The sequence below is a fragment of the Salvia splendens genome, chromosome 5 (genome assembly GCF_004379255.2).
Source record: "Salvia splendens isolate huo1 chromosome 5, SspV2, whole genome shotgun sequence".
Lineage (NCBI taxonomy): Eukaryota > Viridiplantae > Streptophyta > Magnoliopsida > Lamiales > Lamiaceae > Salvia > Salvia splendens.
In genome coordinates this window covers 4671362-4697953 of record NC_056036.1, presented here as the reverse complement: position 1 = coordinate 4697953, position 26592 = coordinate 4671362, and the positions used below count along the sequence as shown (strand labels likewise).

Genomic DNA, 26592 nt, shown 5'->3' with positions numbered 1-26592 from the left:
GTTCATCTCAAGTCAAGAATGTAGCGATTGTATTGTTCGCTTTTTCTAGTGTATATCTTTGATTTACCTGTTTGATACAGAAAAAGGAGGAAATCCAGATAAGATATTGGACTTTACATTTTCATTCATCCACCTCTTTCCTTAAAGTTACTCTAACTAATCACCCTAGTAGTAGCACAATTTAATGGACAAGATACTTCCTTTCAACCGAAAGTCCGAAACCACTATATGAAGGATTCGAATCACTAATGTGAATATCTAATTCAAAAAATAGTAAAGGGGACATCAGATGGAATTCGAAAAAACAAATGCACCAGCTAAAAAACTTCACATAAATCATTACATATATGTGATGCAAAATTCGAAAAACCAAATGCATCAAAGGAGAAATATAGAGGGTTAAATTAATAGCACCAGCTGAGTACAATCCAAAGACAAATCACAACTGCAAGGTGGAGCAGCTTTTGATCTAATCCTCCTCCAGATTGATAGAATCCTTGAATTTTCCGTACAAGATTTTCTTCAATGCAGCCATCTGAGCAACTATTGATTCTTTCTCCTCCTCTAGTTTTACCAAGTTCTTGCTCGTCTTCTCTGTCATCTCCTCAATCCTGCTTTCAACTTCCTCTTTTGGCACATGAGCAAAAACCTCACCTATTTGGAACCGAACTATGTCTTCATCTGTGAGGATCAGCTCATTGCCTGCATCCTCCAGGCTTTCGTTTGTTTCCTGCCCATAAGCTCTTTGGTTATAAACTTGGATAAGATGAGGCCAGACTTCAACAAGTAAAATGATGCGCAGAGTCGATGACTACTATATCAGATGGAAAAAGATAACAGAGGCTAGCATTGTGTATGCAGATTCACAATGTGTGGGAGTGGTACAACTAAATGTTGATTGTTCAGACGAGGTGAAGAGCTATATAATACCTGAAAGCTAACACAGAGAGGCTTGAATGGGAGCTTCATTTTTTCTTATGCATAATAAATACTCAACAAAGGCAAGAACATTCCAACACCACTCATTAAGAATAACAGCTAAGAAGATGATACAGAAAATGAAAGAAGAAACCGTGTAAGAATACCAGATAAATAGACTAACAGAGTGGCCGTAGAACGGCACTTAGTTGGTTGGCACTGAATAGATAGGCTGGTCTTAAGCTCATAACGATGAAATGATGAATAGTGATCTACATATTGGTGCTTTTGAGCATATTCAAGTTAATAGAAACCAAATAGTGTGGCCCGATTACCATAAAATATGTGTCTGAGAGCATGTTCTGCATAAGGCAATCAGATAAACTTTCACTATTTTAGGTTTAACTATTATATAATGCTTGAGTATCATGGTTAAAACCGGAGACAGACTTTTTAAAGTAAAGTAAAAAGACAAAAAGGTGGTTCCTTTAAGAGCTCTGATCAATTCCTCTTCCAATGGCAAAAGTTGGACGTACAAGTTTACAACACAGACAAATCAAGTAAGTGGTGAGAATAGAACACCTTTGAATCAAAAATTCTCTTGGTATTATCAATCAGGAGTGTGCGCACGGAGCTTCTGTCTACCAATATCCCAGGACTAATAATTTAACCAGCTAGCACAAATCCATGGCTCAAACCGGAGTGTGCATGGCTCAAATCCATGCACATAAATGCATGTTTGTAGCGATGAAGACTAGAGAAATATAATGTGCTCCTTGGGTAAATGAACCTAAATACACTAGTAACTCAAACACATAAAACATCTAACACATCATTCTCTGAACAATTCTCTAAAACATCTACACACTGCATATCATTAAAACCGGAGACAGACTTTTTTAAGTAAAGTAAAAAGACAAAAAGGTTGTTCCTTTTAGAGCTCTGATCAATTCCTCTTCCAATGGCCAAAAGTTGGACGTACAAGTTTACAACACAGACAAATCAAGCAAGTGGTAAGAATAGAACACCTTTGAATAAAAAATTCTCTTGGTATTATCAATCAGGAGTGTGCGCACGGAGCTTCTGTCTACCAATATCCCAGGACTAATAATTTAACCAGCTAGCACAAATCCATGGCCTAACACAATAGCTCCGGTATAGTCTCAATATGATAATCAAACTACATCACAAGGCCCAAATCCATGTTTTATTTCAACAGTGATGCTCCTCTATGATAGAATACAGATTCCCTTTCTTTTAGCTCCCCTCCCACATTTCATTTCTCAGCATATAGTAGAAGCAAGCCAATAGCGGAAGCAATCAGCACATAAATGCATGTTTATAGCAATGAAGACTAGAGAAATATAATGTGCTCCTTGGGTAAATGAACCTAAATACACTAGTAACTCAAACACATAAAACATCTAAAACATCATTCTCTGAACAACCAGCTACCTTCAATAAATTGACCCAAAAAAGAAACAAAAAGGCATACCCTGATCTAAAAGGTCAAATTAATTGAGTTGAGAAACATCTAAATATCGGTTTAAAAGAAAATACTACTGGGCAACAGTTTTCCCTCTCTTGCACTGTTATCACTGCTAAAACAAATCTTGCTGAGTCTACTGCTATTCCTCCTCATTTTCATTCAGCAATTTTGCACAAAACATCTAGTAATATACTGATTCTCTGTCTAGCATACCTATTATAAATTACTGAACATATCTCAATACAGTTTTAAAAAAAAACGATTAAATTCATTCAAATTCCTAATGAAGAAAACTGAGTGCAAATGACCCGAAAAATCGAATACCTTAGCAATCTTGATTTCATCTTCTACCTAGTGAAGGCGGTTGTTCAATCTTCCAAACTTATTGATATTCTGCTGATCTTCCCACGTCACCTCAGTCTCCGACGACGATGATCCCGCCTTGCTCATAAGAAAAATGACGGATTTAACAAACCAACTAGAAACGAAAAAACAACAAAATAGTAAAATTACTTCTTACAATAAGCGAATTGATGCAGCATTTGTGTGTTAGTGTGTGCGATTCGTACTCACCTGTTGCATTGTAGGATCAAACGAAGGCTGAGTGCGGAGAATAGAAGGGTTTACTGTCCACTGAAGAAGATCCACTACGACCACAATCAATATGGAGGAGTAAATTTCAGAGGTAATCACGGGCCGGGTTCCGGTTCGAACGGTCCAAACACTCCGTCTGTGCCCAGTCCAGTTGGATGGCTGTTGTTGACCTGCTGTCGAATCGGGCCGGTTTGTTGAGGATTCTGGACCTTATTGTTGATTTTTTCTTAAATTGCCCGGTCCAATTAGATGGCTGTTGTTATCGAATCGGGCCAGTCAACTGAAGATTCTCTTATTATATACTCCCGCCCAATATGAATTTTTACGCTATTGGTTTTATAATAAAATACGAGTGAAGTGAGTTAATGCAATGTAAGACCTACATATCATTTATAGTAATAAAATTAAGCATGACTCTTATTGTGAGACAGACTATATGGCGAAGTGTGTCTCTTATTGTGGGACAAAGGAAATAGTATTTTGCGCGTTACTTAAATTTAAAATTTTCTAGGAATTCTGAACCATGGAAAATTCACGCAAATGTCCATAAGTTTTTATGATAAAAGTTTTAAATTTATGAAAAATATTAAAATTTGAAGTGAATTATTTTAGATGAAAAATAATTTTTCTACACTATAAGAAATGATAACAATAAATATATACATCAATACATGAATAATATATTGGTAAATGTGTATACTAATAATTTTAAGTGTAGTAGTACAAAATTTTAATTAAATTGTTTATTTTTTAGATTTTTTAACTAGTCTAAATATATGGAGTAAAAATCCACCTTCGTCGGAATCAGATTTGTAGATTAAGGCCGAAAGTCTCCCAGCGGGTGGTTGGGTTTGATCTCAAGGTCACTACAGTTCCGCGCTACCAACCGCGCTACAACCGCTGGTAGATAAATTTTAATGGTACTAAATTTTAGATAAGTTATTAAAGATAATAAAGTAATAAAAATAATTGAATATTTGAATCACATGGTATAAACAAGAAATTTATTGCAGTTATGAAAAATGTCATCTTAGTTGGAAGTTACGATAAATTAAAAAGAAAATATGACATTTTAAATAAGACGAAGAGTTATTACTATAGAGCTTGCTAATGGTGTTTGGAACTTAGGATATATGAATAATTATTTACGTCACATAGTTTGTTGTCGTTTTCTACAGTGTAGACTAATTAGTAACTCATAGTTACAAAAAGAATTTCAGTCGTTAGCTTGTAAAAGTAAGTTAAATATTCACAACATGGATAAAATGTGACAATCCATTTGTGAGATCAACTAGTGTTGATTTTACTATCTTAGATGATTGGTGACACTATGCTATGGTATAGCATTGAATGAGTTGCATATAAATGAATACTTCATATTGGTTAGACCAAGTGCGAGATCTCAAATATGTTTATTTCTAAATTTATGGGAATAATATTGAGTATACGGTATTAGTTATGTTATTTTGACTTATTCATGGATGCGAGTTTTTTCAGCATCCAATGATCATAGCTTATTGGGTACAATAACAAGTATACGAGAAGAGAAGTAGTGCAAGCTATGGTTATTTCATAGAGTTTTATATAAATCAAATATACATGGCGTTCAATTCACTTTTATGGGTTTAATTATGTATTTACACTCACAATTACTCAGAATGGATACAAAGTTCTGGTGATGCTTAGATCTAGTAAAAAAGTTTGAAGGCTAGATCGTGCAATGCACACGGGCCATGTAGACCGTTTGCAAATTGCATGACCCGAGAAATATCTCTCAATCTACCCGTCCGCATAGCACGGACCGTGCGCGACTTGTGTTAGTCACGTGCGGCCTATTCTCCCTGGTTGAGTGGCTTCTCAGCACCGTTGGATCGGCCGGATGACCCAAATTTAACATAACTAATTGTCAAAAATTTTAATCTATGCTATCACATGATAGTTTTGGAAAATTCAAACACATTTGGTAAATATGAAAAAACTATTACTATAAAATACTGATGCATATAATTTGGTCAATTCAGAGTTAATTTTGAATTCTCAATTCTTGTAATTAGGTCAATTCAATGTAAATCGATTTCTGTATCTGTATTAATATATTTATAAATACCCATCGTCTCTCGTTAATATTCATCGGCTCTTATCTCAATCCATCCCAGGTGCAGATTAATTAACCTCAAAATCTCTTAATTATTCACTTCTCTTCACAGCCTCCAATCGTTTGAGTTTCTCTTAATTTTTTTGCTTCAGGAGTTCAAATTTCTTAAGCAAAGATTTATCAATTTAGGGCATGAAATGATCGCTTAATTTGATTGTTTCGATTTTTTAGGCAGCTGAAAATGCCAGGCATTAATTGGAGGGAATGCCAAGCCGAGATTGGGGTTACCGGTCTAACGGTGTCGGCGGGCGGCGGCTGGAGGACTCAGCTGCCTCCGGGTTCCAGACATAGAATCGTAGACAAAATGTAATATATGTTTATATCGATCTTGCTTTTGAAGGATTTTGTCTGCTGCCTGTGTTGACTGAGCAATGATTGTCTATTTGGAAAGTGAACTAGGGTAAATTAGGTGATATGGCTTCAATTATTTTTGTAGATGTTTAGATAATGCCACTAAATGAACAGAAGTATATTTTTTAGGGGAAGTGGTGATCTCTTAGGCACTAGAATATTGAAGGGTTGGTAATGAATGTATAATCAAGTAGTATTTGCTATGTCTTCTGAATTATAAACTGGCAATGAATGTACCTTGCCGATTGTGCTATAGCTGCGAATAGTGGGGGTAACACTGTAATGTTTAATTAATAGGTTAGAGATGCTGAAGAAGCATATTCCCTTTGCTGGAGAAGAGGGACTGCAGGATCTTCAAGAAACTGCTCTCAGGTGTGAGGAAAGAATTTTTATTAAGGCAACAAGCCAGGTATAAATGTCAACTGGTTCATTGAATTTGCTGCATATTGGCCATACCTTACATTTATGTAGTATTATTCTAACACTTGTCTTTTGAAACGAGAAGTTTAATGTAACTATTACCTTTTCCCTCTGTTTTGCAGTCAGACTATTTAAGAAAGATAACTTCAAAAATGCTGGGGGTCGAGATGAGATCCCAAAAACTTAGACTGAACCCTCTTCAGAGTAATGCTGCTAGTACTAGCACAAACTCACAAGACCCAAGTAAAAACACTTACCATTCATCTGCATTACTTATAATTGTATATTAAAAGGTCTTAGACACTCAATTTGATGGTTTTCATTTAGCCCTTATTAGCTTCTCTTGCCATGACCTCACCTTGAACATTCTTCATGGACTCTAATGATAAACGACCCAAGTTTTTCTTTTCAGTCTTTAGTCCTGAACTTCTTACACTTTAACAGATAGGTAGGAATAGCAAGCAAATAACCGTGTAATATCTTTGAAACAAATTCCACCTTCAGAGGCAAGATGAACAGACCTATGTCATAGATTTGGTGGGAGTGTCCACTTTATTCTAATGAAAAGAAAAAAAAATTTGTCTACAAGTGATGCCTCTAGCATGGTATAGATTGCTTACGTTCATTAACTAAAGCACTAACTAGGCTAAAGATGCTTGACAGTTGAGTACTGTCCGTCTTGAACTACGTCCCAGTGTCGATCTAGTCTCTTACGTTCACTTCCTGTTCTAATAGGATGGCCATTTTCAGTTTGTGTGGTGCTCTTGTTTCATAAGGTTGCCTATACTCTGATTTGACTTGTAATATAGCTCTTTATGATTACTCAATAGAGTTGTTATAGTTTCTTTCTTGAATATTGATGATTTTTTTCCATAAACAGACTTCATAATTATCAATATGACATGCTGTTAGAGAATATTTCCTGCTCTCTACAGTCTTTAGACCTATTAGTATTATTATTGTTTAGTTTTTATTATGATAAGGAGTTTTATTTTAAATTTTTTAGAGATAATTTTATCTATTAGAGTTTGTTATTAGTTTGGTAGAGATAAGTTTATCTCTTAGAGTTTGATTAGGGGTTATTATCTTTTTAATTGTTTTATGTTCATGTTCCTGTTTCCGGCCTCCATTGCATCTATTCTCTATTCCATGCTTCTTTGCATAATAGTATAATATAACTGTACTGATAAATCTGTCCTCTTTGTGTGCCATCTTCGGCAGCTTCTCAAAGCATGCATTCGCAAATCCAAAGCCATGCCCAGCAATTACCAACTCCAATGGTCTCCAATATATATCGGCAACATATTTTATCCCAAAATACCCGGAATAACATCCAATCAACTGGGGTGCCGAATTCTACTGGTTTGACACACTCAATGCCCCCTGTTGGTGGCATGTCCCAGGGTACCATGTCCAATGTTTCTGTTGAGAATCCTAACATGCAAAACATGTCTAATGTAACTCCGAATGCAGTATTGAATTCGATATGGCTGGATGTTCCGACTAATATGTATGGAAACTCTCAGAGACGGATTCCAGGTGTGCAGCAGCAGGTTGTTTCTCAGGATACCCAACAACATTCTCAGAATCCTGTGGTGAATTCGCTTCAGTCAAATGGTACAAGCAAATTCCCCCAGTATCCTTGTAGATAAGCCTATGGAGTATAATTTGCTCACCATGTCTATGAAAAGTAGGCAACATTTGTGAGCACAAATTTAAGAAAATAGTTGGTGGGTCACACTTTAATTGTTAACGCTCCTAAACTCCTTTTTCCCCCTTTTGTTCTTTTTTTTGCTTGTGTGGCTCAAATATGCAATAAATTAGATTAATCTGACTTTGGTATCCCCCAGATGAAAGTGAAACATCATTTTTGTTCTACTACTCATGTGTTGAGCATGGTGCTGATGTCTGACATAGTGAAAGTTACATGGTTAGCAATAACATTATGCACGTAAGCATATCCATGTGATTAGACAATTGACAGTCGTATTTGTTGAGCTGCATCTTATAATGGATCTAGTCGTCTAGGCTAGCTTTATATTCTAATGGAACCTTTAGTTTTCTCTTGGCTCTCCAATTTCTTCTATCTCTATGATATTTAAGTTTGCATGTTGGTCCATTAGTATGAGAGTACTGGATCACTTAGTTCAGTAGTTCCAAATTAGGCAAATCGAACACCTTCCTTTTCTCCAGAAGGTTCCACATTTTCTTCTAAATAACATCTTTTAAATTCTTCTTCCTAGATGTGGCTGCAAGCATGGAAGTCGGTGATTGGAGGAGTCAACTACGTCCAGATATCAGAACGAGGGTGGTAAATAAGATGTAAATTTTCAAATTTCTGGTCTTACTTTTAAATTATTTTATTGGTAGTATAGGTGTTTTGTTGACTAACCTTGGAGCTTGCTAGATTTGTTGGTTACCTCAAAATTCTGCCTAGCCACCTTCCTTTATTTATTCTTTACAGTAAGTGGGTTTGGATTACACCTTTTTATCTAAATTATGCACCGTTTGTACTCTACCAACCAAATTGTTTTTAGTCACCAGTTGACCCTTTTACCATCTAATTACATAATCTTTACTCTCTGTCTATCATAGAATATCAAGAAGGGTCTAAAGTCATTGAGTTATAAAGTATGGATCTCAAAATCCATGATGATTTAGAGACTCTTAGATGTGATGTTATGCAGTTATGGACAAATTAACGTAGTGAATTCCATTCTTGTTTAGCGTTGTTCATTCAAACTTTGCTGTTATTCATTATCTTAAAGGAACTAGCAATAGAACTAATTGTAAATGAACTATGGGGAACATATATTTTGCACAAATTGTTAAATGGCCTATGGTTTAGGATATAAACTTGTAATTTTCCCTATATCAGCAAGTTGAAACTTATAGTTAATTTTTATTAATAATTGGACATTGATGGAAGATTGTGACACTTGTTGATTAGAGCTGAGACATTGAAGGGGCATATCCCTTTTTCTGGACTAGATGAAGCTTTGGAAATTGAAAGAATGGCTGCTAGGTTTGAGGAAATGACACATTCTGTGGCAACAAGCCAGGTATACATGTCACATGATTTATCCTTTAATGAGCTTGATTTACATTTATTCATTGTTTGAACTTTTGACCCCTTTTCTCCCTTTTTGCAGTCAGATTATTTAAGAAAGATATCTTTGAAAATTCTGACAATCCAGACGAGATCTCAGAATCCTATTGCTCTACTCTCTTGATGATGCATGTGATCCCAAGATCTAGGTACAGATACCCATGTTGCTAGTATAGTTAACATTACAATTTTTATGTCCAGTGGAACTGAGTATCTGAATGCATTTACTTATGAATTATGGGTGCTTTTGAAATGCTCTTATTCTTATTGAACATCTAATATTTGATGCCTTGAGTAACTTTAGGGGTCGAGAACCTGTACACAAAAAATTATGTAGTTGGCAAACTTGTATATCAATTGGGTTAGCAACAAATTAGTTGAGATGTATCTCTTTGTTCTTTCATTCATCCTTAACATTCTAGTTGGCGTATCTAACAAGCATTCATCATTGGGACTAGGTTGGTCGTTCATGCAACCTCATTTTGCTGTCACACTCTGCTGTTTGAAGTCTTTGTGTGTTGTGATTTGTCTAAGCATATGAGTCCAGTTTCAAAAAATTTATGATTAAGGGACAATACATGATAACTATGTAACACCTCAAAGTAATTCTTTTTTCTTCCATTGTTGAGCTGCTCTCAGGGCAAACAAAAGCATATGACATAGATGAATCAAAAAATAGCACTTATATTACTCCAGCGACATTCAGCATGTGGTGTTAGATGTCTTACAAATAGAAAAATTACACTTGAGTAGTAGTTGCTAGAAGCACATCCACGGACAATTGTCGTTTGTCTATTTGACTTATGTGTTCACAGCTGCATCTTCACCCGGTTCTAGTCATTTGGGAAATGGCTTATGCTTGTGTTGGTGGGTTGAGTTTCTTCAGGCCCTGTTTGTTCTTACATACTCAGTTTAAAGTATCTGATAAACTAGGCTCCATATGCTGCAGACGATGCCACATTGTGGCAAGGTTTTCCATATATAGAGCTCCGGTGGGAGCAATTGTGATGCTGAGAATGCGCTGCAGTGTTTCAAGAATATGCATAAGTATAGTATATTGTAATGTTTGTTTACTGAGAATTATGGGGAACTGTCTCAACTATTGCAGTTAACTCTATTGCTAAACACTTGTCTTAATAATGGGTGTGATATTTTGTGAGTTGTTATGCAATATGTTTTAGCGACATTTTCTTGTACTTCCTTTTTCTTTTTAGGATATGAATCATATGATCCTAAGCCAAAAAATACTTTTGAGTTAAAAATTAATTAGAAAGTCATGAAAATTATGCTGTGTTGGCCAATATGTGGCACCCTTTATTAGCTGCCACTTAAGTATATGTATATAAAATATTTGCATAATTATACTATATTATAAATATTTTTTTTTAAAAATACTAAAATTCTTGATTATAGATCCCAGTCGAGTCACATATTATTATTAAAATTCGTACATCTATTTGTAATTTGGTTTGTGTAATTTTAATTTTTACTTACCCTTATAATTTTCATTATGTGATCAAGTTAATTGTGAATTTCTATGTATATGGTATTTAAATTTAAAAAAAACTAAATTATGGATTTTAACAGCTAGGCACTTTTAGATAAAAGAAAAATTATTATGGCTAATAGACAAAGTATGGTATATCTCATGTCGTATTTAGAGAGAGAAATATTTTAGTTAGATGTTGGTTGGGGAGGTCACAATTATGAATACTTCCTATATTTTAATCTTACAAATACACTTATTTATAAAAAAAACATTGCGCTTATTATACATATTGAGAATTTTAGTACTAATATTCTTTATCTAATAAAAATCATATTCATCAATATCTTTCTATTACTTTCTTTTAGTTAGGCATTTTGGGGGATATTTTACTAAAAATTGAAATGTTGGGTACTCTTTGCAATCACCATAAATTTTAATTTTCGCTTAAATGCTAGAATGATCACTTGTCTTATTTTGACTTCGTCTTAGATTTTAAGAAATATTCCATGTAGAGAAAAATTGATAAAAAAAATTAGCGAATGATGTTAATTTTAAAATAAAATGTGAATAAAATAAGTTGGTTAAATATAAAGTCTATTTATTAAAATTGAATAGTAAAAGGTAAATAGGACGTGTAGTATTTACAAACGAACCTAAAAATTAAATACTAGTAGGACATATGTAATCATGGTTCGTGCGAGTAGTATTTATCTCAATAATTTATATCTATATATTATAACTGAGATTGAATTAATATATTTGTGTAAAATTATTGAAACTCTTCCGATGTCCGACTTGATTTTGATCATGTCTAAACCTCAGTCAAACATGTAAAAGTGTTGATAAAAAAATGAAGTAAAATTGGTGTTCATATTCCAAAAGTTGGATCAAAATTGCAAATGATCTCATAATTGGGTATTAAATTGCAAATAATCTAAAGCAAAACAAAAAAAACACGCATCTCCTTCTCCAAAATTCCCCTGATATGATATGCATCTTTTCTGTATCTATTAACTATGGAAATCATATCATATCTAGTAAAAGAAAAAAAATAAAAAAGATGATTTTAACGAGATTTTCAGTTGCCAAACAAATCGAAGTTATTCCATATGCGTGCCTGAAGAATTTAGTACATTTCAATAATATTTTTGGTTATTGAGCAACACTAAATTCCAAGGTTTTTCAATTAGGTAGTTCCCGTTTTTGATTTCGAAAAGCAGTAAAAGAGTTATTGAATTGCAGTATTTGCAAGGTGCATGCACATATACTTGTTTTTCAATTAGGTAGATTTGATTGATACCCTACCCCCAAACCCACTCACCTCTCACGCTACTCTGAATCCTCGTTTTTCTTAATTCGATTTGCAATTGTTGTGTTCATCCATCCACAACTGTAGTTTGTTCCAGTTTCATCGCTAATTCCTTCAAGGTCAAAATTTCAGTCAAAATCTCAATTTCATACATAACCTACTTGAAATCGTCTTTTGTTTTGTTTGGAGAGGGCAGATAATGGCGGTGTTTGAATCAGTCGCATAATTTGTGCTTGTTTTAGGCGGCTGTAGATGGACAACAACAGTTGGCGGTCAGCGCAAGGGCAGGTTCCGATGCCCGGTCAGGTCATTGGCGGCGAAGCAGTGCCCACCGCCGGTATGGAAGGCGGCGATTGGAGGAGTCAGCTGCAGCAGGATTCCAGACAGAGGATTGTAAACAAGATGTAACATTTCCAATTTTTCCTCTTTATTATTTGGTGTTGAACTCGGTGTTCTTGAGCTTGCCCTTTTTGTTTGTTTATTAAGATTCTTTATCTAGTACTTTATTAGTTAACTGCTGCTTTAGTTTGAATCCAATCATGGTTTGGTCAAGAGTAGTGCTACCAAAACCTTAAACAGCAGTTTCTTCTAAATGCTGCATGACCATGGCTTAGATGCCTGGTACATGTTTGACAAAACATGAGGATTTAAATTGGTCGCCGGAAGGAAAAAAACCTGTTAATGGTCATTCATTCCTGTTCTCCCAGCCTGGATTTACCCACTTGTTTGCCAGTAACAAACATTGCTTCTAAGTTAATGTGAAAAAGTCACAACAAAGGTTGAAGGAGATTATGAGATCTGTATATTATATAACCTTCATAGAGTGTAGACATGCTGGACCTCTCATATATTTGAACCGTAAAGGTTAATTTTGTGGTTTAGCTATCAGTATCTCAGGCTTTACAAAATTTATATGCTAGTTTTGATATCGGTATTAGAAAAAAATGAATTTTTTGTTCATCATAATTTATGGACAGGGGCCATATGGGCAACCATGAAAACAGAAATGTTTTATTATTTTTGGATGTTTGAATCCTAAAGTTGATTTTGTGGTTTAGCTTGTGTAAGCAAGGATGAAAATATGGGTATGTTAGTTTTAACAAAATTTTGGTAAATATATCAATTTCAGTGTGCATATCAGGAAAAAGGTTTTTAATGGGTGACCCAAAAACTGAAATATTGGGGAACCTTTGAATACTTCAATTCTTGCTTCTAGGTGTTTCAGATATTATACTGTGTTACAACTTGGCAATTGTTAGTTGATATGGCATGCCACTTGAGAAAAAAAAGTTAACCATAAACGTCCCACTTGTTAAGGTCCTTATTCATTTAAGTTCCATTGTTTTAGATTGAACAATACTTTTAAGGAGTCTCCTTGATTTCTCTCTAATCCCTTATCATGGGATTAGGTCATCTACCATGCTGATAATATTGAGGATTAAATGTAAATTAGTAGGCAGCTGGAGCTAGAAAGTCAGTTAGATCTAGTTATCTGGTCCCTGTGGTCTGTGAAATGTTCAAGTGCAGATAAGAATCACGAGGAAGTAGATGTCTTATTTGTAATTCTGTTTCGAGATGCCAATTCTGTAGAGTGTGGTTTTTCTAAATAAAATAAATAATATTCACAAGCCTATGGTGCTTTTGCTATACATTTGGAGAATAGATTGATGGGGTATGTCAATAGAAAACATTCAATATGTAGTTGTAATGCATTCATTGAGTGCTGTCCTTGAGAACATGTTGAGTACAAACCCATACATCTGAAAGTCGAGTAAATACCTTTTTGATATGGACTTATGTTGGCCAATTTTTGTGAAGTTTGCCTTCTTTCGTTGAAATCATACTTTCTTACTTAAAGATCAGTACAAATGTATCTACATAAATAAACTTTCATTGCCAGCTCATGCCGTCAATTTTAGACTAACAATATGATGCTCAATTAATAGAATGGAGACTTTGAAAAGGCATCTTCCTTTCTCTGGACAAGAGGGACTGCAAGAACTCAAGAAAATAGCCATCAGATTTGAGGAAAAAATATATACTGCAGCAACTAGCCAGGTATACATCTCACATGGTTTACTTTTTAGCTATTTAAAAGCCAATGTTGCAATTGACTGCTTGGCTTCCTTGTACTGAAATTTAGAGTAACTTAGACCTTTCTCATTTGTTTACAGTCAGATTATTTAAGAAAAATATCTTTGAAGATGTTGACAATGGAGAACAAATCCCAGAATCCTATGGCGAATTCAATTCAGTCTAATGCTGCAAGTAATAGCAAAAATCCTCAAGATCCTGGTAAAGAAACATCTGTTTCTATTTCAACGCCCCTGATAGTTTTTACATTTTTGCCCAATATTATGAATATTTCCTGAAAAATGCAAGTATCGAGAAAATATACCGAATATTTGAATATCTCAGACATTACTTTACTTTTTGATGACTAGTTATATGGTATCCCTCTAATGGTATTTAGACTGTAGTACATTGTGCAGTAAGTCAGTAACTGTGTGGATTGAAACTCACCCAGCTATAGACATGTTGATTCTTATGACTCTTAGCCTTGTCAAGTGGAGTATTTGTTCAAAAATTATAATCTTGTCAAATATTAGTATCTTTGAAAGTCAATTCAGTAGAAATAGTGGAATTGAGGATTACTTGTAATTTATCCAAAAATGTCTCAGAACTCGATTCGATGGTTTAAATCTAGCCTTTATAAACTTCTCTTGCCATCTCACCTTAAACATTCTTTCTGGATTGTTCTTGACCCAAGTATTTCAGTCTTCAGTCATTAGAACTTCTGTTACCTTAACAGATGGGAATGAATAGTGTGTATATAGCTTTGCAAATTTTTTTAAACAAATTCCACCTTTAGAACCACGATGAACAAACTTATGACATAGATTTAGTGGGAAAAAGTCAAATTTATTCAATTTAGTCTATTACTGATGCATTAAGCATGGTTCAGATTGCTTGATTACATTAATCATAATTAACTAAAGCACTTAATCAGGCTAATGTTGTTTGACAATTGAGTGCTGTCCGTCCTGAACTACATACCGGTGTAGATCTCGTCTCTTATGTTCAGTTCGTGTTCTCATAAGGTAGCCATTTTCAGTTGTCCTGGTACACTTGCTTCTCACTGAAGCACTGATACCTATACTCTGAATTGACATGTAATATAGCTCTCTATTGTTACTCAATAGAGTTGCTATAGCTTCTTAAAGATTGATGATTTTTCCCATAAGCGGATTTCATTATTCATCAATATGACATGCTTCCATACTCTTAACATTTGATATACTTGTCCTGATAAATCTGTCCTCTTTGTGTGCATCTTCGGCAGCTTCTCAAAGCATGCAGTCCCAAATGCAAAATCAGGTCCAGCAACTACCAATTCCAATGGTTTCTAATCAATCTCGGCAACAGATTTTATCCCAAAATATCCAGAATAACATCCCATCAACTGGAGTGCCGAATTCTGCTGGTTTGACACCCTCAATGCCTTCTGTTGGTGGCATGTCCCAGGGTACCATGCCCAATGTTTCTGTTCAGAATCCTAACATGCAAAACATGTCTAGTGTAACTCCGAATGCAGTAGGGAATTCAATGGGGCAAGGTGTGCCTGCTAATATGTATGCAAGCTCCCAGAGACAGATTATGGGTAGACAGCAGCAGGTTGTTTCACAGGATGGCCAACAGCAGTCTCAGAATTCACAGCAATATCTTTACAATCAGCAGCTACAACAACAAATTTTGAAGCAGAAATATGGGCAGGGAGGTTTGCAACAATCTATGGTGCAGTCTCAGTTGCAGCAGCAGCAGCAACAGAACCAATTGCAACCAAATCAGTTGCAATCCTCTCAGCCAGCTGTTATGCAATCTTCTTTGAGGCAAACATCAGCGTCATCGACACTTCAAAATCAACAGACATCTCTGCAGCAATCAAGTCAATCTATGCTTCAACAGCAACCACAACCAGTCCTCAGGCAACAGCAGCAGCAACAACCACAACAACCTCCCGTCATGCATCAGCAGCAAAGTTCTATGTCTCAGCACCCAATGCTCTCGAGTCAGCAGCAGCAGCAACAACAGCAACAGCAGCCTAGTACCCAACAGCCAAGTCCTGCAAACATGCAACAAAATCAGATGATTGCCCAACAGAATAACATGCTTGACACACAGCATCAGCAAAGAATCAAGACTCAGCAGATCAACATCTCCAACATGCAGCAGCATCAGTCAATCAATCAACAAAATAACCTTCCAAACATGCATCAACAGCAGTCAAGTGGTCAGCAGAATAACCTCCCAAATATGCATCAACAACAATCAGGTGGTCAGGCAAATCATTCTGGTTTCCAACAGCAGCAAATCGGTGGAATTCAACATGTTAACTCCAACTTGCAATCAAATCAGCAACCTGTCCATATTTTACAACAATCTAAGCTTGCAGCTCAGCAGCAAATGCAGCAGAACATGGCAAACATACTGCCTAACCAACCTCAACCATCCCAGTCGCAGCCAATGCAGCAGCAGTTGATGTCACAGATCCAGTCGCAGCCAGGGCAGCTGCAACAGCAAATGGGTTTGCAGCAACCATCAAATACATTACCGAGAGACATGCAGCAGAGAATTCAATCATCTGGTCCCATGCTTCAACAGCAAGCCACAATTGATCAGCAGAAACAGTTGTTGCAATCTTCAAGAGTCATGCCAGAGGTTCCATTGAGTAAGTTTTTACTCTTCATTCTTTAAAGATATCAATTTTTCCTTTTTACCACTTCAGTCCTCTATTTTAAGTTCATAATTAGGCCATGCTCACATATACCATTTATTCTACTATCATGGTATTTACCGAAAATATTTTTCCGAATATATCTAAAGTTGTTGCTCTTAGTTATGCAATCCCCAAGTCTTCTTGTCTCATTTAATGCTTTGTTAAGTAATTGTTTTATGGACTACTTTTATGCTACTAATTTAACTTTGTGAGCATTTGTGAAGTCTTTAGAAGTGTCTTGACTAGTAGACAGACTATGTCCGACCATCTCTCGAAAACCAGTTGCTTGATTGATGGATTATCAATCTGTAGAAGATATTTTCTTGTATAACATATAGGCAAGCTTAAGAGACAGAATAGAAGTGATTTTGCCTCTGATTGAATAGTAATGGTTAATACATAGCTGTTCGCTTGAGAAGATGATGAAACCGTTTGCAGTTTGTCGTCGTTGCTTCCACAATATAATAATTGGGCATTACAGATGTACATTCATTCTTAGGAATTGATATGGATTCAATGCATGCAATGCACATGTTGAGATAGTAAGATTGTTCAGTCTCAGTCATCATAAATTCCTTGCATGTGCTGTTGCTACCATCTGTTTGTAAGGTTTGCTATTCTTATCTTTTCACCTAGCTAATCCATGATAACTGTAGCATCTTTAGATTCCTCCTCACAGACTGGGAATTCAAATGGAGGGGAATGGCAAGAGGAAATTTATCAAAAGGTATTGTTGGATGCAATTTTTTCTGTTCTCAATCTAAAAGATTTTTTGAGGTGGTTAATCGCATGGCATTCTCTACTGATTTACTGATTTAAACTGTTATGCTTCACCCGCTGTTGTTTCGTTGCAGATTAAATCCATGCATGAGCTGTATTACCCTGAACTCAATGACATGTACCAGAGAATGGCAGCCAAGCTGCAGCAGGTAAGTGGTTGGTTTACATAATCTCAATTTTACCTTAACTCAATGACTTAGATAATGGTGAAAAGCAAGGCAGTCAAGCTACATAAATTCTTACAACAGTCATGTGGTTCCCATGAAAATACGATTGAAAATAAATTTCAATTTGCACAACGCTCTCTTGATCCTTACCCAAATAGCACTGTTTCTTGATTTTGATTCTCTCTGATGTATTTGTCTCTACTCTGTTGCAGCATGATTCTCATCCTCAACAGCCTAAGAACGATCAACTTGACAAACTTAGATTTCTTAAGGTTATGTTAGAACGGCTAATTATGTTTCTGAGGACAAATAAGAATGACATTCAGGCCAATCTGAAGGAGAAGGTAGCTGGAGTTGAAAAACAGATTTTGAATCTTATTACCTCAAATAGGCCCAGGAAGCCTGGTTCTTCATTGCAAGGGCAGGTCACCCAGCCTCACATGCATGCCTTGCAACAACCTCAGCAACAACAGCCCCAAATGTCTCAAATGCACTCGAATGAAAGTCAAATGAATTCTCAGATGCAACCAATGAATATACAGGGTTCTATGATGCCTATGCAGCAGAATAATATGACCAGTTTGCAGCATAATACCTTATCCTCTGGCTATGGTGTTTCAAATTCTTGTCAGAATATGCTGGATGGGCTGCCGCCTAGTTCAAATATTGATCCTGGGCAGGGAAATGTACTTAACCAGATGCAGCAACAAGGTGCCATGAACTCTCTACAACAAAATCCAGTGGGTGTATCTCAACAGATCGCTAGCTCTATATCTTCACAAAATGGGCTGACATCACTCCAGTCAAATGTCAATTCCTTGCAATCAAATTCGAATACTCTTCAGCCACAGCAAATAAAACAGGAGCAGCAAATGTTCTCATCCCAGCATCTAAAGCAGTTCCAGCAAAGGCAGATGCAGCAACAATATATGCCAAGGCAGCATTTACTCCAGCAGCAGCAACAGCAACAGCAACAACAACAACAACAAATCTCTCAGCAGCAATTGGGACAGTTTCCTGGACTGCAAATGACGCAACTTAATCAAATGAATGACACAAATGATATGAAGACGAGACACCAGATGGGTGCAAAACCAGGAGTTCTTCAACAGCATAACTCTTCTGGCCATCGAACTTCATATCATCACCAACAAATGAAGCCTGGAACACCTTTCTCCATGTCGTCGCAGAATGCTCTTCAGGTAACATCCCCACAGATTGGTCATCATTCTTCTCCACAAATTGACCAGCAAAGTATCCCTACTTTGCATAACAAGGCTGTAACTCCCCTGCAATCTGCAAACTCACCATTTGTTGCCCCATCTCCTTCGACTTCCACGGCTCCATCCCCGATGCCAGGCGACTCAGAGAAAATGAATTCTGGTATATCATCAATTTCAAATGCTGGAAATGGCATGCTTCATCCAACCACTGCAGTGTCAATGCCAAACCAGTCCCTTGCTATTGGAACTCCTGGGATATCTGCCTCACCTTTACTTGCAGAATTCCCCAGTCCTGATGTCACTCATGGTGTTGCACCAACCATTGTTTCCAGAAACTCTAATGTTGTGGAACAACCAGTTGAACGGTTAATCAAAGTGGTATGGTAGAACTTGCATCACAATATATGGCAAACCAATTTAAAATCAGTTTTCTCTAAGGGTTTTAATACCTCTTCATTGCATCTTATCTTGTTATGCTTTGTTATTGCCTTTTTTTGACAGGTGAAGTTTATCTCTCCCAAAGCTTTGAGTGCCTCTGTTAGTGACATTAGCTCTGTAGTTAGTATGGTGGACAGAATTGCAGGATCTGCTCCGGGTAATGGATCACGTGCTGCAGTAGGTGAAGATTTGGTTGCTATGACTAAATGCCGCTTGCAGGCCAGATTCTTCACTCAAGATGGACCTAGTGGTGCCAAGAAAATGAGACGTTATACTAGTGCAATGCCATGTAATGTTGTTTCATCTAGTGGGAGTGTTAATAATGACAACCTCAGACATTTAAATGGTAATGAATCTGATGGAGAATCTACTGGAGCATCGAATGTGAAAAGACCTAGAACTGAGGTATGTCGATTCTCAACTCTCTTCTATTTTAGAGCAGCAGGTATTCAAGTATTACTTATTTATGCTGACCCTTCTAACAAACTATCACAAGCTACTATGTTGATAAGCTCAGGGAATATTAAGCAACAATATGACTGAATGGTGCCAAAAATATGATGAAGTTCGGGTTGTAAATCTCCACTAGCATCTCACCCATCTCTTTCTGTCAAACCCTAGAAAAAGAAAAGTTCTAGATCTGGGTTTCTTGGAAATGTAGAAGGATTAGAAGTGTAGAAATAAAGGAAAGTTTCTTAGTTTCTTTAGAAAAAAGAAAGTTCACTAGTCTTATATCATGGTTCCTTTAGAAATAGAAGTTCACTAGGCTTATATGTCATTGCTTGCCTTAATATATGATTCCCTCTCTGTCCCTAAAAAATAGACAACATTTGAAATGACACGGGTTTTAATGCACAATTGGTACATCTATTCTCCCAAGTGGTCATTTCTTCACACACTTTTCATCCATTTCTATTCTCCCATCTATTCAATATTTTGTTCCATCTTTTTGTGGGATGGAACACCTATCTTTTTTAGTGTAATGTTTATTTGTGTTTTTATGTAATGTGTTTAATGTTATTTTTTTAACGTTTTAGTTTTCAATTTTAATTGTGTTTTTACAAGAACAAGTCTTGGGCTAATTTTGGAGATTCACATCAAGATTGATTGCTATGATGCTATTTATATTATTGTTTAAGCAATATCGCAATACTTGCTAAGCTATTCATTATTGCAGGCTAACCATGCACTTGAAGAAGAGTTGCGGGATATAAATCAAAGGCTTATAGACACTGTTGTCTATATCTGTGAAGATGATGTTGATCCAACAGCAGTTGCTGCTGCTTCTGAGGGTGGAGAAGGAACTATCGTGAAGTGCTCTTTCAGTGCTGTTGCTCTTAGCCCTAATCTAAAGTCGCAATATGCTTCTGCACAAATAGTTAGATTTTTGTTACTTTTTATCCTTACCACCTTTTCTCCTTTCTTTTACATACTTATGTGCGTTTCACCAAATTGCAGTCTCCAATTCAACCTCTAAGGTTGCTGGTCCCAAACACTTATCCAAATTGCTCTCCTATACTTCTGGACAAGTTTCCAGCTGAAGTCAGGTGAGTTTATCTTCAAATTATTCCACATTAGTGTATCCTGCTTACTATGCTGGTATTCTGTTATTTCTTAAGTGGCTAGAACCCATAACTGGATTTGGAAGGCAGATTTATTTGCCTTTATATTTATCTATTGAGAAGGCAAATAAAGGAAATTCAAATAAAAAAGGAATTCATAAGGGTACCAAATATCCAACCGATGCGCCTAATATTTGTAAACAAACTGTGTTTTCTATTCTCCAGACAACAAACATATGTTCTGTTGCAATCGGTCTTATTATTTTGAGTTTCCGAGGGAAAAGGTTACTACCAATAAGCTGTAAGGTACATACACTCGTTTCGAATGTGCATTCTCTTTGATGCCTGATTTGAATGGATATATCATGCTTCGTATAGTGTAAGATGGCATGGATATAGAATAGCCAAGGACCATCCAACTAAGTGTGGTCTGATGCATTCCAATTCTCTCAGCTATAAATGTTACTAATATAAAACTGGAAATGCTTATTGTTGAAGAAAAAATCTTACTTTTAATAACCCTCCGGGTATTATTACTGTGAAATTTAGACTAGTTAATAAATTAAAGAGGAAATATAAAAATTAAGATTTTGGCTTCTACACATCAGCCTTGGACCCACTTCCTTTTTTGTAGGTGAAATTACCTTCTCACTTTGAAAATGGATGCAATAATCTTCTTTCTTGACTGTCTACCTACAGTAAGGAATATGAAGATCTCTCCATAAAGGCCAAATCTAGATTTAGCATCTCCCTGCGAAGCCTTACACAACCAATGTCACTCGAGCACATAGCCAGAACTTGGGATAATTGTGCTCGTGCTGTTATTTCTGAGTACGCCCAGAAAAGTGGTGGTGGAACCTTCAGCTCAAAATACGGAACATGGGACGACTGCCGGAGTGCAGCCTGAACGAATGGAATCTTGAGCTCAATGGGATACGATACTTACTGTAAAATGTAGCTTCGGCAAACTCTTGAGATGTGGGTTTGCTTTTGTAAAGATGATTGTCGAAATTCGTTCTGGTCATTCATGTATGAGCAGTTGTGTATTTATTATATGTGATGTATATTTTTGTGCTTACATGAAAAATGTTGTCTGGTTTTGAGAATGACAAAGAAGCGTTGGCTGATTCAGCAAGTGCATATGTATTGCCGGATGTTGAATAATTGAGTGTTTTCTGATCTACGGCAGATGATATTTAATGAGTATATTCTTGAAATTATATGAAAAAGGCATTATAATAGTTTTTTAACAATCCGACACATTGTATCTTTCTCCTGATTAGGATATTGTATGTTTGTATCGTATTTTGAGGAATCTTTATTTTTATTTATTTGTTTCTGAATCTTTTTATTTAGCAAGACAAAATATTGGCAAGGGGGGGCTGGAAACAATATGAAATGAGTTGGAAAACCAATTGTGTTGTCTTAATCAACTATCACAATGATATTTTCTAAAAGAAAATGAGCATGTACAACCGAAGAATTTCCCTAGTTTTTTTCGAAACAGCAATTAAAAATTCAAATATTTAATGCAATGAATGTCACTTTTATGTACTAGTACTATTATATAGCAATTTGCAATCGGCGTAGCATTTAACTACAGCTTGTGAACACAAACACAAAAAAAATCCTTCTTCCAAATATTGAATATACCATTTCAAGAATGGTAAGCAAATCCTCTTTCTGTTCCATTAGTTTGGCATGAGTTTTCTCCATGATGAATATGATCATGGCAAGAACATTAAATATTTATTATAATCTTTTATAAAATGTCAAAGGGAGGTGAGATTGAGAAGGCGGTGGTGATCCAAACATGTATAGATTTGAGTTGGAGTGAGATGAAATGGATGCTCAATGCTTTGCCTATAAATCCTGGAGATGAGATCATATTTCTTGGAGTTCTCCAACTCACTAATTCTTCTACTTCCTCTTTCCTTTCTGCTGCTAAACTTTGTGAGCCTCTCTTTATCTCTATACATATGTGTGTGTGTGTGTGTGTTTGAATTTGAAATAATGGTTACAACATCAAAAAGAACATATATCATCATGAATTCATGATTTAGATGAGTAATATTATTATATAATCTAAAATGATGGTATACAATGTGTCTGATATTTCAGTGGGATACAAGGGCAAAGAGGATCCACATGTAAATGGTTCGATGAGAAAATTTATGGAGGATGAAAGACGAAAGAAGAAGGAAGAATACAGTCAAAACTGTGGGATCATCAAGCTGCAAGAGAAGCTTCAATCAGAGAAAAAGGTTTGTAATACATTTACCAAATATACAAAACTTGATAACACCTTTTGTGATTGACTATATATCACTTCACTTTGGCCTTCACTCCATCCAAACTTTTTATGAATGATATTGTAAAAGGCCAAGCTGTGTACATTGTTTTACTAGGTGAAAGTGAAGGTGGAGGTAGCCGTTTGTACGTCTCGTAGGGTTGGTGCAGTTAGAGCTGTGAAAAGGTTCGGAGCCACTTGTATGATTCTAGACAGGTATTTACATTGCCTGATTAAGCTCTTACAATGGCATTGACAATGTTGGGTGTAAGAGAATTGGTGTTTCCTTTGTAGGGAGATGAAGAAAGAGAAGCAATACTTCATGGATAGAGTGTCATGTGGGATCTCAACTATGAAGAGCAACAACACCATTGTTCAACTCCGAGGTCCCATCATTCGACATGTCTCAAACGATGAGATGATACCTTCTTACTCGTGGGAACACATCTCTCCCACAAGTGATCAAACCCTTCACACTTCATCCATATATAGTACTATTAGTACTAATTCAACTTCTTGTTCCACATCAAAGGAAAACAGAACTCCCAAGAATGAAGCAAATGGATTAATACACAACCACCACAACTTTGTAGCTGATCCAATCTGCTCCCATTGCAACAACCAACGGCCTAGAACCGGGAGCCACATGGAGTTCAGCTACGAAGAGCTTGATGAGGCGACAGGCGGCTTCTCAGAGGAGAACTTCATATCAGAAGGAGGATTCGGGCTGGTTTTCAAAGGGAGGCTCAAGGACGGGCGGAAGGTGGCCGTGAAGAAACTCAAGGCCACAAGCCTTCAAGGGGAGAAAGAGTTCAAGAGTGAAGTGCACCTACTGAGCCAAGCAAGGCACCACAATGTGGTGATGCTGTTGGGATCTTGCACGCAGGGAACTCACAGACTCCTCGTCTATGAGTTCATCTGCAACGGCTCCTTGGAGGACAACTTGTCGGGCGAATGCAAGCCTCTCAACTGGGAGCAGAGGATGAAGATCGCAAGGGGGGCTGCCAGGGGGCTGGCCTATCTGCACGAACGCAGCATTGTGCACCGGGACATGAGGCCGGGGAACATACTCATCACTCATGACTATGAAGCACTGGTCAGAACTAACTAACTAACTAACTAACTGAATAACTAACTCTTTAGATGAGTTGTTGGTGTGTGCAGTTGGGGGATTTCGGGCTGGCGAAGGAGGATGATGGGACCGGGGCTAACTCGGGTGGGGTAGTGGGGACGCTTGGATATGTGGCGCCGGAATATGCGGAATCCGGCAAGATGTCAGACAAAACAGATGTGTACTCATTTGGGGTGGTGCTGTTGCAGCTTATCACTGGCCTCAGAACTACTGATGAGATTCCTGGTGGAAAGAGTCTAGTGGGATGGGTGAGTAATAACTTCTACTTGCTGTTTCTTTTACTATATTGATTGACTGCCTCCACTAAAACATGTGCAACGTTGCTTAAAAATGGCGCACAATGTGTAACACAACGAGCGCACACGACGGTTTCGATTTTAACATTTTCTTATTTATTTATATATATAATGGGAAATAATAATAGTCTATGAAATGCTTGCTCTATAGTGCTCCTAAGTAGTGGATGTATGAGTACGTAGTGTAAAAGTGGATGTAAAATCCATGAATAGTGCTTGTGAAGTGCTTTTTAGTGCTCATGCATGGTAAATGTCCTTATGATACTATAAGTCTATAATAAATACCACTATTTTTTGTTTTGGATATATTTCAAATAATTCCCGGAGTAGGTTCAGATCTTTTTCTGATCCTTCGAGAAAAAAATTCATTCTCTTTACAAAAAATTCTTTTTTGATCCATCCCTAGGCTCATTCAAAGAAAAAGACAAAAATTCCTTATGATCAACTATTTCTTGAAATATCTCTTTTGATTTGAATTGTGTTGTAACATGTACTCTTCTCACATTTCTTGAAATAAATTTCTTCTCAGGGAAGATATCATCTTATACTAATAACTAGTCATCAGATTCAATTGTATTGAATTAATTTATATTGTAAGATGACAGGCAAAACCATTTTTGGAAGCAAAAAACTATCCAAAACTCATAGATTCAAGGATTTTGGAGTGCCATGATGTTCACCAGCTATTTTGGATGGTGCTTGCTGCTGACAGCTGTCTCAAACAAGATCCTCATCACAGATTCACTATGAAACAGGTTTGTATCATCTAATCTTTCATCATAAAATTTCCATTTAGATCATCAAATTAAATTTCTAGTCTATATTATTATGCAGGTACTCAATTACTTGAACTGCAATAAAGAAGGCAACACCAACTTCATTATTGACTTAGAATGATACTATGTGTATGAATCTCCATCTTAAATTCAATTAATAAATAAATGTAACAATTCGACTTATCTATATGGAGTACATTTAAGTAGAGTGATATTTATTGTTTTTATCAATTTGTTTTAGATTCTAAATTTAGTAAAAAAATCTTAATTAAATTACTAAAATTAGTCCGCTCGCTATTCGATTTAAAATCACTCAATTATTTTTGCTTTGAGAGATTCTCTCCGTCACACTGAAACAGCCCCAAATCCCAACAGCTCCTCCGCCGCATCTCCTCCGCCCACATAATCCGCCGCCGCCGCTTCAATTAGCTATCGGTGCTTTCTCTCTCTTCTCATTTCATCTCATCTCGCAAATTCCGCGACAACAATGCACGCGAATTCCAATTCCGCCGCCGCCGCAAAGCCGCAGCTAGTCTCCCGCGCCCGATCCCTCTACGCCACGCGCCGGCCATGGAGCCTGCTCCTCGACGTCTCCTCTCTCTCCCTCCCCTACAGCTACGCCGAGGCCACGTCTCGAATCCGCCACAATTTGAACTACTTCCGCGTCAATTACGCCCTAATCGCCCTAATCATCCTCTTCTGCGGCCTCGTCTACCACCCGCTCTCCATGATCGTCTTCCTCGTGGTGTTCCTAGCCTGGCTGTGGCTCTACCTTTGCCGCGAAGATCCGGTGATCGCCCTAGGCAGAGTCGTCGACGACCGCGTGGTTTTGGTGGCGCTGGCGGTGGTCACTGTGGTGGCGCTGGCGTTGACTCACGTCGGATTCAATGTGCTCGTCGCGCTGATTGTGGCGCTGGTGGTGTGCGCCGCCCACGCCGCCTTGAGAGGCACGGAGGATTTGTTTTTGGATGAGAGCGACGCCGCGGAAGGCGGCCTGCTCTCGGTTGTGCGTTGAACCCTAGATTTTGATGAGAGAGAAGCCAATTTTATTGTTCTATGTAGTTTGTTCACCTTGTTCTACTTCTATCCAATTCATATTCACATCTTTCTTCTTTTGCCTTTGCTACCAAACATTTCTACCCTAATTTGTCAACATTCTTCAAGTAATTTGCTGGATTTTCAGCGTTGTATTCAAAGTTGAAGCTCATTCTCTTGCTTTGGTGTTGTCTTTGGCAAAGAGTGTTACCCATATCCTTGTTAAGAATCAAACACAGCGCAATGCAATTGATTGGTGGACCATGAAGTCCGGCTGGCTTA

At 36.9% G+C, this 26592-nt stretch overlaps 4 protein-coding genes and 1 pseudogene across 17 annotated transcripts; 4 read left to right on the top strand and 1 right to left on the bottom strand.

The window, feature by feature from the left end:
* Positions 1–292: 292 nt before the first annotated feature.
* Positions 293–2881, bottom strand: LOC121805836 (annotated as a pseudogene).
* Positions 2882–5037: 2156 nt separating this feature from the next.
* On the top strand, positions 5038–10220 carry LOC121804372 (mediator of RNA polymerase II transcription subunit 15a-like). 5 transcript variants are annotated; one of them, XM_042203876.1, is made up of 9 exons: positions 5038–5157; positions 5328–5462; positions 5805–5916; positions 6050–6170; positions 7149–7544; positions 8171–8249; positions 8878–8989; positions 9080–9185; positions 9986–10220. In XM_042203876.1, exons 2-8 carry the CDS (start codon positions 5338–5340, stop codon positions 9158–9160), a joined length of 1026 nt encoding a protein of 341 aa, XP_042059810.1. In that variant the 5' UTR covers positions 5038–5157; positions 5328–5337; the 3' UTR covers positions 9161–9185; positions 9986–10220. The 5 variants fall into 5 exon arrangements, with proteins under 5 accessions (XP_042059810.1, XP_042059811.1, XP_042059813.1 ...); XM_042203880.1 differs by lacking the exon at positions 5038–5157 and having other exon boundaries at positions 5169–5462; positions 7149–7331; positions 7401–7544; XM_042203877.1 differs by lacking the exon at positions 5038–5157 and having other exon boundaries at positions 5166–5462; positions 9970–10220.
* Positions 10221–11468: 1248 nt separating this feature from the next.
* Positions 11469–21987, top strand: LOC121804370 (mediator of RNA polymerase II transcription subunit 15a-like). 8 transcript variants are annotated; one of them, XM_042203872.1, is made up of 13 exons: positions 11469–11953; positions 12077–12238; positions 13781–13892; positions 14009–14129; positions 15178–16563; positions 17268–17338; positions 17466–17540; positions 17771–19159; positions 19283–19624; positions 20397–20597; positions 20678–20766; positions 21007–21087; positions 21481–21622. In XM_042203872.1, exons 2-12 carry the CDS (start codon positions 12087–12089, stop codon positions 21047–21049), a joined length of 3981 nt encoding a protein of 1326 aa, XP_042059806.1. In that variant the 5' UTR covers positions 11469–11953; positions 12077–12086; the 3' UTR covers positions 21050–21087; positions 21481–21622. The 8 variants fall into 8 exon arrangements, with proteins under 8 accessions (XP_042059806.1, XP_042059807.1, XP_042059805.1 ...); XM_042203873.1 differs by having other exon boundaries at positions 21416–21526; XM_042203871.1 differs by lacking the exon at positions 21007–21087 and having other exon boundaries at positions 17277–17338; positions 21481–21987.
* Positions 21988–22351: 364 nt separating this feature from the next.
* LOC121805029 (proline-rich receptor-like protein kinase PERK12) lies at positions 22352–25481 on the top strand. 3 transcript variants are annotated; one of them, XM_042204776.1, is made up of 8 exons: positions 22352–22447; positions 22560–22734; positions 22903–23045; positions 23190–23287; positions 23366–24167; positions 24236–24451; positions 25105–25254; positions 25334–25481. In XM_042204776.1, exons 1-8 carry the CDS (start codon positions 22445–22447, stop codon positions 25394–25396), a joined length of 1650 nt encoding a protein of 549 aa, XP_042060710.1. In that variant the 5' UTR covers positions 22352–22444; the 3' UTR covers positions 25397–25481. The 3 variants fall into 3 exon arrangements, 2 of the variants coding, with proteins under 2 accessions (XP_042060710.1, XP_042060709.1); XR_006051244.1 differs by lacking the exon at positions 22352–22447 and having other exon boundaries at positions 22458–22734; positions 25098–25254; XM_042204775.1 differs by lacking the exon at positions 22352–22447 and having other exon boundaries at positions 22459–22734.
* A 116-nt stretch (positions 25482–25597) lies between these two features.
* Positions 25598–26380, top strand: LOC121805030 (PRA1 family protein E-like). Its single transcript, XM_042204777.1, has one exon. It carries the CDS (start codon positions 25763–25765, stop codon positions 26288–26290), a length of 528 nt encoding a protein of 175 aa, XP_042060711.1. The 5' UTR covers positions 25598–25762; the 3' UTR covers positions 26291–26380.
* The last annotated feature ends 212 nt before the right edge of the window (positions 26381–26592 follow it).